The sequence below is a fragment of the Sus scrofa genome, chromosome 14 (genome assembly GCF_054392235.1).
Source record: "Sus scrofa isolate SSC_HxYL_T2T_F1_AM1 chromosome 14, Sscrofa_HxYL_maternal_Yorkshire_Landrace_v2.0, whole genome shotgun sequence".
Classification (NCBI taxonomy): domain Eukaryota; kingdom Metazoa; phylum Chordata; class Mammalia; order Artiodactyla; family Suidae; genus Sus; species Sus scrofa.
Window position 1 is genome coordinate 153,195,996 of NC_139396.1, and position 12,006 is coordinate 153,208,001.

Consider the following 12,006-nt stretch of genomic DNA (forward strand, 5'->3'; position numbering starts at 1 on the left):
GCAGGAGACCCCTGGGAGCCTAAGATGCTTTAGCTGTAGAGGAAGATGAAGAGGAGGAAGAAGAGGAGGCGGTGGCAGTTCTCATCATGGCTTATTGGGCATGAACCCAGCTAGTATCCACGAGGACTTGGGTTTGATCCCTGGCCTCACTCAGTGGGTTAAGGATCCAGTATTGCTGTGAGCTGTGGTGTAGGTCACAGATGAGGCTCGGATCCTGTGTTGCTATGGCTGTGGTGTAGGCCGGCAGCTACAGCTCCAATTTGACCCCTAGCCTGGGAATTTCCATGTGCCAGAGGTACAGCCCTAAAAAGACCAAAAAAAAAGGAGGCATAAGAGATAGAGGAAGAAGTGTTTCCTCTCTCAGGAGCAATAAGAAAATCACAACGATAATAACACTTGTACAGTAATAGACATGAAAGTTGTTCCCTCTGTTGCACAAGAAGTCAACTATGACGTCCAGGGAATAATTGAGTCGAGGAACAAAGATCAAAGATGGAGTGGTTGGTGAAAGAGTAGACCCAGCAAGTGCAAACTCCTATTTTCAAAAGTTTGGCCACACTTCTGAGAATTCTGAGATTCCCGTTCCATCCCCGTTAGTGTCATTAGCTGCAGCGGATATTTTCAATTAGTCCCACTCTCAGACGTCCGCAGCCTCTTCCTTCCCACTGTTCAAGGCCATTACCAGGAAGAAAAAAAAATGAAATGGCTCAGTTGGGATCCTCTTTATAAATTTTCATCAAGGAGAGAAAATCAGCAAAACTGCTGAGTTGATTCTAAGTGCTGCGGCGCAGAGCCCAACGACCGCAGTGAACTCCACCCGAATTTCTGGTGGGTGAGAGGGGACGAGACTTTTGTCCTTTGGCAAGAAGGTCTTCGCAGACTTGCGTGGGGTGGAAAAAACTTGCCCGCTCCCTTAAGGCTGCATTCTTTGCTGAGAACTGCTAAGAAAGGTTCTCTTTCCTCCCGTTGTTACTTTTCTCCAGTGCTTCTCCTGAACAATCATCATATAGCAACACTTTCTTCTCCTTTCTCCTTCTCCTCCTCCTCCTGCTGCTTCTCATTATTAAAGTATAGTTGATTTACAGTGTTTTGCAATGTCTGCTCTACAGCAAAGGGATACATATGTATACATACATTCTTTTTCTCATGTTTTCTTCCATCCCAAGAGATCATAGCGACAATTTTAATACTCTCTCTCATAGAGCAGAACATAGAAGCCCGAAAAAGGCCTCTCAAATCTCCTCCTATGGGAGCACAATTGACCAACAGCCCCAGCTGCTGGCCCTGAACCTGGCCCTGAGGTTGTGGAAGCCATGCTTCTCTCAGGCTGCTCCCAGCCAACGAGCATGGCAGATGCACCAAGACAGACTCATTCCTCCAAGAGGCAGGACCCCTCCCACACCCACTTGATCTTGAGAACACCCCACTACCTTGCTAAAACCATCTGGGGACTGTGGTGATGTCTAAGGCTGCCACCCTACCTTTCTTCCCTCCCACCTCATTCTTGGGTGTCAGACCTACGTGTCATAGTCTGTGCATGCCGGTCAGAAAAAGAATTTTCCAGCATAGCCAGGTGAAGAGAAAAAAGAGTTTATTGAGATAAGAGATGCTGCTGGTATAGTGAGATCTCTTCCTAATAACTAGGGAGAGCTGACCCCAGGCATGTGGTCATGTCTGTTTTTATAGCCCAGGGATAAAGGGCAGAGAGAGGTCTCACCATACACCTTTTGACCTGCTGATTGGTTGGAGAACAATGGGGGCTTCTGATACACTTGCTCATTGGCTGTGGATGTAGAAAGGCCCTATAGAGGCAGGGTGAGGAGTAAACCACATACCTTTCCCAGTAGGGGTGGGAAGGACTAGGCCAGGTTGCTCAAGGTGGGGGAGGGAGCATTACAATGAGATGGGTGGGGTGATGATAAGCATCTGGTAATTCTTGTCTTGGCCAGAGGCTTTGAGTTCTATGTCCTTGAAGCGGCCCTGAAATCCAACTCTATGTAGTGACCTTGTGCTTCTTCCAGCTGCCTTCCCTTCACAGGTGTCATGCATGGCCAGTCTCACCTTGGCCTTGGGTTTCAGAAGAACTAAACTAAAACCTGCAGTTTAGTAGAAATAGTGCATTAGCTATTAGATGTTGGGGTAATACTTCTAGAGGTACTTGGAGGAGAAGACTAGATTTAGAGTCACAAACCCTGGACTAAATTAGCTTTACAGGGTTAGGGTTAACCCTGAGCCTATAAAATGGAGATGAAAGCAGTAATATTAACAAGTAGTGATAATACAACCTCACAGGGTTGTAAGCATCAAATGATGGTGTTTATTTAGATATACATTAAAGCAAACAAACAAAAAGCCTTTGCAAGTGCTCTTTATTCGTCATGATTCACAGTATTGATGATAAGGACACTTTGTTGTCAGAAACTCTGAACTGTTTTTATTCACAAACCTTCTGACACCAAATGGTTAAAGTTTATTCCCACGACAACTTCTTCTCTAATTCTCCAGAAGTCAGCTGGGAGTCCTACAATTGATTTCAATTCTGACGCTAACTACCCAGAGTTAGCAGAGACCCCACAGGATAAGTGTTCCATCTCACAAGACTGTCTTCACTTCAAATGCCAATTGTTGGAGTTCCTGTTGTGACTTAGTGGGCTGAGAACCAGACGTAGATGCCTGTTTGATCCCTGGCCTCACTCAGTGGGTTAAGGATCCAGCATTGCTGCAAGGTGCAGTGTAGGTCACAGATCTAGCTTGGATCCAGTGTTGCCATGGCTGTGGCGTGGGTCGCCGCTGTAGCTCCAATTTGACCTCTGGCCCAGGAACTTCCAATGCCTCAGGGAAGGCCATAGAAATAAAAAAGAAAAGAAAAGAGAAATATTTGTGACTTGATCACAAAAGGAAAAAAAATGGGCCACTTCCAACAATATGATGGTTAAAACATTAATCTAATTCCCCTCCCCCTTTTAAGGGAAACTATTGCTCTTCTAGTTTAACACTTTGACAGTAAAACTGGATGCATCTGAGTGCTTATAACATAGTTATACTTAGTCATAATGCCATTTAGGGCACTAGGGACTTGCTTTACCTGAACCACTGCCTCACATTTACCTTTTTGTCCATAGGACCGTGCAAACCCTGGTGCCCACTTGGGCATCCCTTTTCTTTCCAGGCTCCTTCTCTGTCTTACCACCATGATCACCTGTGGTCCATTCTCACCCTAGGGCTCCCAGCTGCATCCCAGACATGTATGTGGAGTTCTCAGGCTCCAAGCATCACCCTAGGACCCATCCTGCAGAGAAGGTGGCAGGCATTTAACTGAAGGAAGCTTTGTCTCCTTTTGATTTTTCAGACTGGAGCTTTTAGAGGACGAATCAAATTACCTGCTTAACTCTAATGTGTTTGTATGCCACCCACTACACCTCTACCAAAAAACCTTTCCTGGTCTTTTATTTATCTTGCCAAAGGCTCTCAGGTGCTCTGCCAGGAGGCAGGCATAAAAGGGGCAGAGAGGGAAGCTAACCCATCTGGCCACATATATAAATTCTAGCATTGGTAGAAAATGAACTAAAGTTATAGGATGTGTTTAAAACTTTCTCCATCTGTGAGAGAGCTTAAAACCCCTAAGAACCTTCTCTGAACTACGCAGAGGGGGGTGGGAAAGATGTTCTGATTTAATTCCTGCATTATAATGAAAGCAATTGTCCTGTGTGTGTCATTATTTTTCCATTATCTTAATGCCTCGGTTAATGAAGACTTTGAAAGCCCACTCACGCTGCTAGGGGAGCAGAGCAGTTAGATGCCCCACTAGTCCTTTTTTTTTTTTTTTTTTTTTTTTCCTGGTGACAAAGACCTTCTCATCTTTGGTTATACACCCTGTCCCACTACCCACAAAAAGCCCCCAAGCCAAGTTCTTCTGGCCCCAAAGCTGAGCCACAGAGGTCAGTAGAGTGGACGCAAGATGCCTGTGACAATGTCTCTAAGGATGAGTGTCTCTCACTCTGACAGCTGAGCCCCCAATCCTGGTCTGGACATATGTTTTTTCACACTTTTTTTTTTTTTTTTTTTTTTTGGCTTTTTAAGGCTGCACTCATGGCGTATGGAAGTTTCCAGGCTAGGGGTCGAATTGCTGCCAGCCTACACCACAGCCACAGCAACACAGGATCTAAGTCATGTCTGCGACCTACACCACAGCTCACAGCAATGCCAGATCCTTAACCCACTGAACGAGGCCAGAGATTGAACCTGCAACCTCATGGTTCCTAGTCGGATCCGTTACGGCTGAGCCCCAACAAGAACTCAGGTTTTTTCACACGTCTTGACATGGGCCCAGGATGTCTCCTGGGTCTGCTCGTTTCTGGTGCATAAGGTAGAACAAGGTGCCCCATAGCTGCGACAGATGCCCCTGGTGGCAAAGACCAGGATGAGGTCTTTTGGGGTTTTTTTTTAAGTGTATTTTTCAAACATTTCGATAGCTTTTCATAATTATACAGTAAATGTAGAAATTCCTATATTACAAAATGTGACTTTAAATTTTTTAAAATTATGAAACAAGTGCTCATTTCAAAAACTTCAAGTATGGGAGTCCCTATAATTCTGCCACCCCACCCCCACCCCCAGGGATGCCTGCCGTTCGCACATGGTGTGTCTCTTTGTGACTGTCTCTGCGTGCCCAGCACGGACGTGTGACAGACACCGGGATCACACCAGGCATGGCTGAGCTGTCTGCCTTGTAAACTTAACAGCCAGCTCCCCATTTCTCACATAGATGCCTGAAACTGCTGCAGAGCTGTGCCCTAGGTAGATGTGTAGGACGGAATCAAGAAATTAATGATACCCGGCCGTGTTGCACCCATCAAATACAGATGCACCCTCACTGGGGCCATTCTTCACATCCAAGTCCCGACAGTGCTGGCCATCAGTTGGGCCACTGAAGCCAGCCTTGGGGTGCAGAGTGACTTCCCTTCCACCCACGTGGGCTCCCTGCCCAACCTCCCCTCCATCTGTCACATCACTGCAGAGGCAGCCCTTTCAGAGGGGACCTGCAGTGCTGATGGTGGCAGATTGATGATGGCTCCTGGCACCACGGGCCCTCGGGGGAGCGAAGCAGTTTATGCAGGTCTCAGACCACGGGGGCAACACCGCCCTCTGTGTGAGAGGACACACACTTTTTTAATGCATGGGGATTTTCAGGCTTCATCCTTCCCCCTACATATAACAATTTCAGAATTGACAACCTTGCTTTTCCTGTCCTTACCCCCTCTCCCTGAGTTTTGGGAGCAGAAAGGGCAAAATCTATGCAGAACCGCCTGAGAAAAGAGATCAGACAGACTGTCCCGTCACCCAGGGAGCTTCGTGGGCAAAGAAAGGATGTCTTTGGTTCAAGGGATCGTGAAGCAGGGAAAAGCCTGTAAAACTGCAGGGTCAGGGCTGGGTGCATGACGGAGAGGGTACTCGTGGCACAGGACAGAGAAAAGCCCTGAGTGTTTGGGGGGCGGCCGAGGAGAGAAGGAAAAGAGAAGTTATCAAAGGTTTTGGACTTTGCCCCTGACACCCTAGGAGCAGTTGAGAGAGACCTAAAGTAGCTCGAAGTCCCTACAAAGGTTGTGGTGCTTCCAGGGTGACACGCCTCTGATATTCCACCGTGTGGGTCTTGGTTTTATGAGCAGACCGTCTTGTTTGTTGAGCACTCAACGCACAACTTTCACTCCGGCACTGGGACTAACAAGCAGGGCTGAGAACGTGAAATTACAGGTCTTCAGAGGATGAAGGCGCATTAGAGGAAATCCTGTCTCACCTCCCATTTAACTCAGGAGCCCTTCGACGGCCCCCAGCCTCGCCTCTGCTGGGAGGGTTCCAAGAACGAGAGCCTCAGGTCCAATTAGAGCCCCCCTAATGCTCATAAAGGTCCTGCCCCGTGAGTGTTCAGCTCTTGCGCCCCGAGTCTCAGGTCCCTCTTCTGGAAAGAGTACCTGGCTCAGAGTCTATAAAAGAACTAAGTGATGGATGTGGATGAGCTGCAGAGAGAACCATGCAGTTCCAACTATGAGGACAGCCTGGTGAGCCTGTGCCCTTGGATTGAGTCGACATGCTGGCCAGGTGCCCACTTGGTTCTGTGTGGGGGTGGGGTGGGGGAGGGGGGGAGTCCCAGTGTGGAAAAAACAATAAAATAAATGATCTAACAGAATTTGGGTTTTGAAATAAGTCCCGGGAGTTCCCATTGTGGCTCAGCGGTAATGAACCCAACTAGGATCCCCGAGGACCTAGGATCCCCGAGGTCCAATCCCTGGCCTCGATCTGGTGTTGCCATGAACTGTGGTGTAGATCACAGACATGGCTTGGATCTGGTATTGGGGTGGCTGTGGCTCCCATTCAACCCTTAGCCTGGGAACCTCCATATGCCACAGATGCAGTCCTAAAAAGAAAAAAAAAAAAAAGCTTTTTGCTAATCCCTGACATGCAAATACCCAGCTGGGTCCAATCGATTTGGGGAAAGCATTTTCAAAAGTCTAGGTGGGGAGAAAACCTTGGGAATCCAATATTATTCCAATCGAAATCATTCAATTTTTTTTTTTTTACTGTGGTTAAGCATACATAACAAAATTTACCATTTTAAACTAACTATCATGGAAAAAAATAAAAATCATTTAAAAGATTTGCCATTTTAACCATTTTTAAGTATGCAGTTCTGTGGCAATAATTATGTGCACATCGCTGTGTAACTATTGCCCCATCCATCTCCAGAAATTTTCCGTTTTCCCCAACTAAAATCCTATACCCCTTCAACACAGACTCCCTTTCTTCCTCCCCACAGCCTCTGGCATCTACTCTTCTACTTTTTTTTTCATGGCCACTCCTGTGGTATATGGCCGTTTCCAGGCAAGGGATCAGATCTGAGCTGCAGCTGCACTTCGACCCATGTACAGATCCTTTAAGCCACTGCACCAAGCTTAGGATCAAACTCTTGCCTCCACAGTGACCCAAGCCCCTGCAGTCAGATTCTTAACCCACGGGGCCACAATGGGAATTCCTGCCTTTCTACTTTCTATCTAGGAATTTTATTATTGTAGGTACTGCTTATATCCATTTATAGCACTTTTTAATAACTACTTTAGATAATCTTTTATTTAATGATATTGGTATCTAAGAAAGAATGCATAAGAGTTAGGAGTCTTGGAATTCCTGTCATGGCACAGCAGAAACAAATCCAACTAGTAACCATATGGTTGCAGGTTCAATCCCTGGCCTCGCTCTGTGGGCTAAGGATCCAGTGTTGCCAAGAGCTGTGGTGTAGGTTGCAGACACGACTTAGATCCTGTGTTGCTGTGGCTGTGGTATAGGCTGGCAGGTTGCAAGAAAAGCATTCCAAAAGAATGACTTAAGAGTGGGGCAACTAGAGGTGTGTTTATTTTTCTTCCTTGTGCGTATCAAAATTTTCTACAGTGAAGTTACCATGTCTTGGTAATAACAAATAATTGCGTTATGAGAACACTCAGGACAATTTAAGTACCAGCTTTGTGTTTGCTTTTATGTTAATTTTTCACCTTCCCTGGCTCGGAGTCTTTAGCTTCAAAGCAAGAGAGTTCAAATAGACGCTCTGTAAAGGCCTTTCTTAGAACAACCCTATTATTCTAGAAGGTGAAAATTTCACTTACAAACAATAGATTGGTACCCATTCAAAAAGGCTTTTGCCTTCCCAGCCAGGTGATTTTCTGTAGAAAAATCACACATTTTGTTAACAACTATAGGCATCTTGCATCAGAAATAATAAACAAAAGGGTGACAGGTAGATGTTTTGAGTCTTGGAAATTTCTGATGGAGAGAAGCACTCTCAAGCTGTGATTCTGGCCATGAGTGGGTGGGTGTTATTCTCTGGCACATTTGTGCTTGGTTTACCCAGGGAAAATCGGCACCTTTCAGATGAGTTCGCATCCTTCACGTCCACCCACTTTCTGGTGGGTCAGGTACACTGCCATTCATCAGACACAAAGCCTGATGCCTTTTTGTCCCCCCAAAAAGCTTGTTCTACTGCCTGATTGAGCAGCCCAGAAAGCCATTATGCAGAGTGAGACAGAACTTGCGTGCACTCAAGAGCCTTGTCATGTGCATGCTTCAGAAATATCAAGACCATATTTCCCGTGCAAAGATGAAGGAAAAAGAAGTTCATGAGCAGTAGGTGTTACAAGGACTAATTTGTGTGTGTGTGTGTCTTTTTAGGGCTGCACTCCCAGCATACGGAGGTTCCCAGTCTAAGAGCCCAATAGGAGCTGTAGCTGCTGGCCTACATCACAGCCACAGCAACGAGATCCGAGCTGCACCTGCGACCTATACCACAGCTCACGACAACGCTGGATCCTTAACCCACTGCACGAGGACGGGGATCGAAACTGTGTCCTCACGGATGCTAGTCAGACTCCTTTCCGCTGAGCCATGATGAGAACTCCTACTGGGACTAACTTTAAAATACAATTTTCAGGAGTTCCCACTGTGGCTCATTGGTAACAAACTGGACTAGTATCCATGAAGATGTGGGTTAGATCCCTGGCCTCACTCAGTGGGTCAGGGATCTGGCATAGCTGTGGCTGTGGTGTAGGCCAGTACCTACAGCTCTGATTCAGCCCCTAGCCTGGGAACATCTATGCTGTGGGTGCAGCCCTAAAAAGACCAAAAAAAAAAAAATATATATATATATATATATGTGTGTGTGTGTATGTACATGTGTATGTGTGTGTATATATATACATATAATTTACATAAAATAGAACATTCACTGCACACTTGAAGAATTTAAAGAACATTATTAATCATTAGAGCATTGGGTTTTTGTTGATACGATAAAAATACAGTAACTCCGTCAAGATGGATCATCGTGCTAAGTCTTAAGCTAAATACTTACTGCCCTCAGAGTTCCCATTGTGGCTCAGCAGGTTAAGAACCTGACTCATATCCCTGAGGATGTGGGTACGATCCTCCCCCTCACTCAGTGGGTTAAGGATCCACTGTTGCCACAAGATGCTTCATAGGTCGCTGATGCAGCTCAGATCTGGTGTGGCTGTGGCTGTGGGGTAGGCCAGCAGCTGCAGCTCCGATTTAACCCCTAGCCTGGGAACTTCCATATGCAGCAGGTGCGGCCCTAAAAAAAAAAAAAAAAAAAAAAAAAAAAAAGAAATGACAACGAAAAAAATAAACATTTACTGCCTCTGAATTTCAGTAAGTTCATCTGTAAAATGGTCACCAAGTTGGTTTCTTTCTCCTTCCTTGGGTAACCGTAGGTATTTGTCATTTGGTGGTATGGTTTATAAAATCTCAGAAATATTTTCTATATTTTACACATTTCTACATTTCCTTTCAAACATTTTCTAGCCCACATGTTAGAAACACATCTCCATCTTTTTTTTTTTTTCTTTTTAGGGCTGCACCTGGGGCATTGGAATTTCACCACAGCTCATGGCAACACAGGATCCTTAACCCACTGAGCGAGGCCAGGGATTGAACCCGTGTCCTCATGGATGCTAGTCAGGTTGGTTACCACTGAGCCATGACAGGAACTCCCACATCTCCATCTTAAGTTGGGCTTTTTGCTTGATGGTGAAAGGAATCAGGAAGCTTGCCACAGTGATTCCTAATTTGCTAAAGCATTTAAATTAATAGCAGAGCCCAGGTCCAAACCCTCTGATCCAATAAAGGGATAAAGGCATTTATATTCTCCCACTAGTTATTTATGCTGTTATCTTGTTGCTTCTTTGAAAATGGGGCTAATTCTCATATGCACACATAACCTGTACCTGGCACAGAATTTTCCTACATGAACACACACAGCTGAACGCATGAGTTCATACATATGGTCCCTAGTGAGGAGATAGGGAGAAAGACATCTAGGCATTTGCAAAAATAGTCTTAGAGTGTACTGGGGAGGAAGGGCAAAGAGATGGTGCCAGCACCCAAGCCCCAGAAACGACAGTGCCCAGCACCCAAGCTGTTTGTTGACTCTGCAATCACCATCCCACACTTATGTCCTTGCTGGTGGAGCCTGGATAAATTGAGGCCAAATATGTCAAAACCTCACTTTCCAGCTCCTCTTGATCCGCGGACAGTCATGGGACCTAATTTGGTCCAGAGACTTTTCTTCTTTTCTTTTCTTTTCTGTCCTTTTTAGGACTGCATTGTAGCATACATAAGTTCCCAGGCTAGGGGTCATAGTGGAGCTACAGCTGCTGGCCTACGCCACAGCCACAGCAACACAGGATCTGAGCCGCCTCTGTGACCTACACCACAGCTCAAAGCAATGCCGGATCCCTGACTCACTGAGTGAGGCCAGGGATCCAACCCGAATCCTCGTGGATCCTGGTCAGATTTGTTTCCACTCCGCCACAACCAGAACTCCCATCCGGAGACTTTTGAGGAAAACTATCCTGAGAGTCTTCATGGCAAGAATGCCCTCTCTGAGAGCAATAGGATGAGGCTTCACCCTGCTCTGGCTTTTGGACTTTGGGGCTCAGAGAAAAGAGCAGAGGCACCAACTCGGTGTCCACACACCACTGAGTTGTCGAACCAACCCCTCAAATCAGCTCCCTTCGGATTCTTTTGATGTGGGGGCAAAAGCTCTTACCGCTTACCTGTCTTTAGTCTACGTTCAGATATTCTCTTCCTTGCAATCAAAAGCATCTTCCTTGGGAGCTCCCGTCATGGTGCAGTGGTTAACAAATCTGACTAGGAACCATGAGGTTGTGGGTTCAATCCCTGGCCTTGCTCAGCGGGTTAGGGATCCGACATTGCTGTGAGCCGTGGTGTAGGTTGCAGACGCAGCTCAGATCCCACGTTGCTGTGGCTGTGGCATAGGCCAGCGGCTACAGCTCTGATTAGACCCCCTAGCCTGGGAACCTCCATATACCACAGGAGTGGCCCTAGAAAAAGGCAAAAAGACCAAAAAAAAAAAAAAAAAAAAGCTTCTTCCCAGTGTGCGGGCCCTCCTACCTTCCTCTCTTGCTCTGGTCTTCCTGCCTCTCACCCTCTGTCCTGATGTAATCTCCAGGTCGCACAAGTAGACTGCCAAGAAAAATGATAAAAAGTTGACTTTTCCTCCATCTCCCCAAACTCACTGCCCCAGTGACCTGCCAAAGTACAGGAGAGCTGGAAATCGAATTCCCTCAGGGGCCCCAAGAGGTGGGTTTGGGGAAGGGGGACAGAGGAGGGATGTCTTAACCAAGTCAGTGAGGCTTCAGGGAGGAGCGAGAAGGAATGGCAGGAAAAGGTGGGTTGACGACACTGCAGCTGCCTGGGAAGCGGTGCCCAGTTCCTTGAAGGAGCTGGGAGGCACCAGAGCCGCCCCTGGACCCTCGGCAGACCTGTACCTTGAGCTGTGAGCTGCAGCCCCTCCAACCCCAGAGGTTGCCTCTAGGGAGTATGGTCATGTCGTCTGAATCCTGGGATACGGCAGCAGAGAGAAATGCCACCTGCTGTTCACAGTGGCTGTCGTGGATGGTGGAAGCGGCTGTGGGGAGCCAGCGTCGCAGCGGGGAGAAGCGGGCCTGCAGTCTTTGCCTTGATAAATGATGCTCTGCAGGGCCCCCTGACACTCGGCTCCACACAGCCCCCGCCAGAAGGAACTGCTGAGTTGCCAGCTGGGGAGCCCCGCGGCTTTAATGTCCCCAGCTCTCCACTTTCTCCTCTTATGATTCGTCCTGACATCCGTGCATAGAGAAGGAATTTTTTTCTCTGTCTTATTCACCCCTCGCTGTGGAAGGAGAATAGCTTTCTCTCACTGGGAGGCCAGGAGACAGTGAAGCCCTGAAATCGAGAGCCGGTCCAGCTGTAAAGGACAGACGTCGGTCCAGCCTGTGGACTGGGCAGCACACGCTCCTGGGCAGAGACGTTTCCCCTGCATTGACCTTCAGGTGGACTGTGGTCACGCGAGTCACTGACGGGCTAATTTTGCCGAGACGTGAAACTCTTCAGATGGTGGGCGTCAGAGCAGAATGCTGACTTTGTGTATATTGGTGATCACAGGTT

General features: G+C 47.1%; 1 protein-coding gene across 10 annotated transcripts in view; it reads left to right on the forward strand.

Moving 5' to 3' along the window:
* Positions 1-12,006, forward strand: part of PLPP4 (phospholipid phosphatase 4) — a 542,787-nt gene that overhangs the window by 461,689 nt on the left and 69,092 nt on the right. The window contains exon 8 of one of the 10 annotated variants that reach the window (XM_084995730.1): positions 9,409-9,542. The exons of 8 other annotated variants lie outside the window; for them this stretch is intronic. In XM_084995730.1, the coding sequence (XP_084851856.1) occupies positions 9,409-9,473 (65 nt within the window). In that variant the 3' untranslated portion in view covers positions 9,474-9,542. Of the gene's footprint in view, positions 1-9,408; positions 9,543-12,006 lie in introns of those variants that run through there. One more of the 10 variants, XM_084995731.1, reaches the window with a different exon arrangement.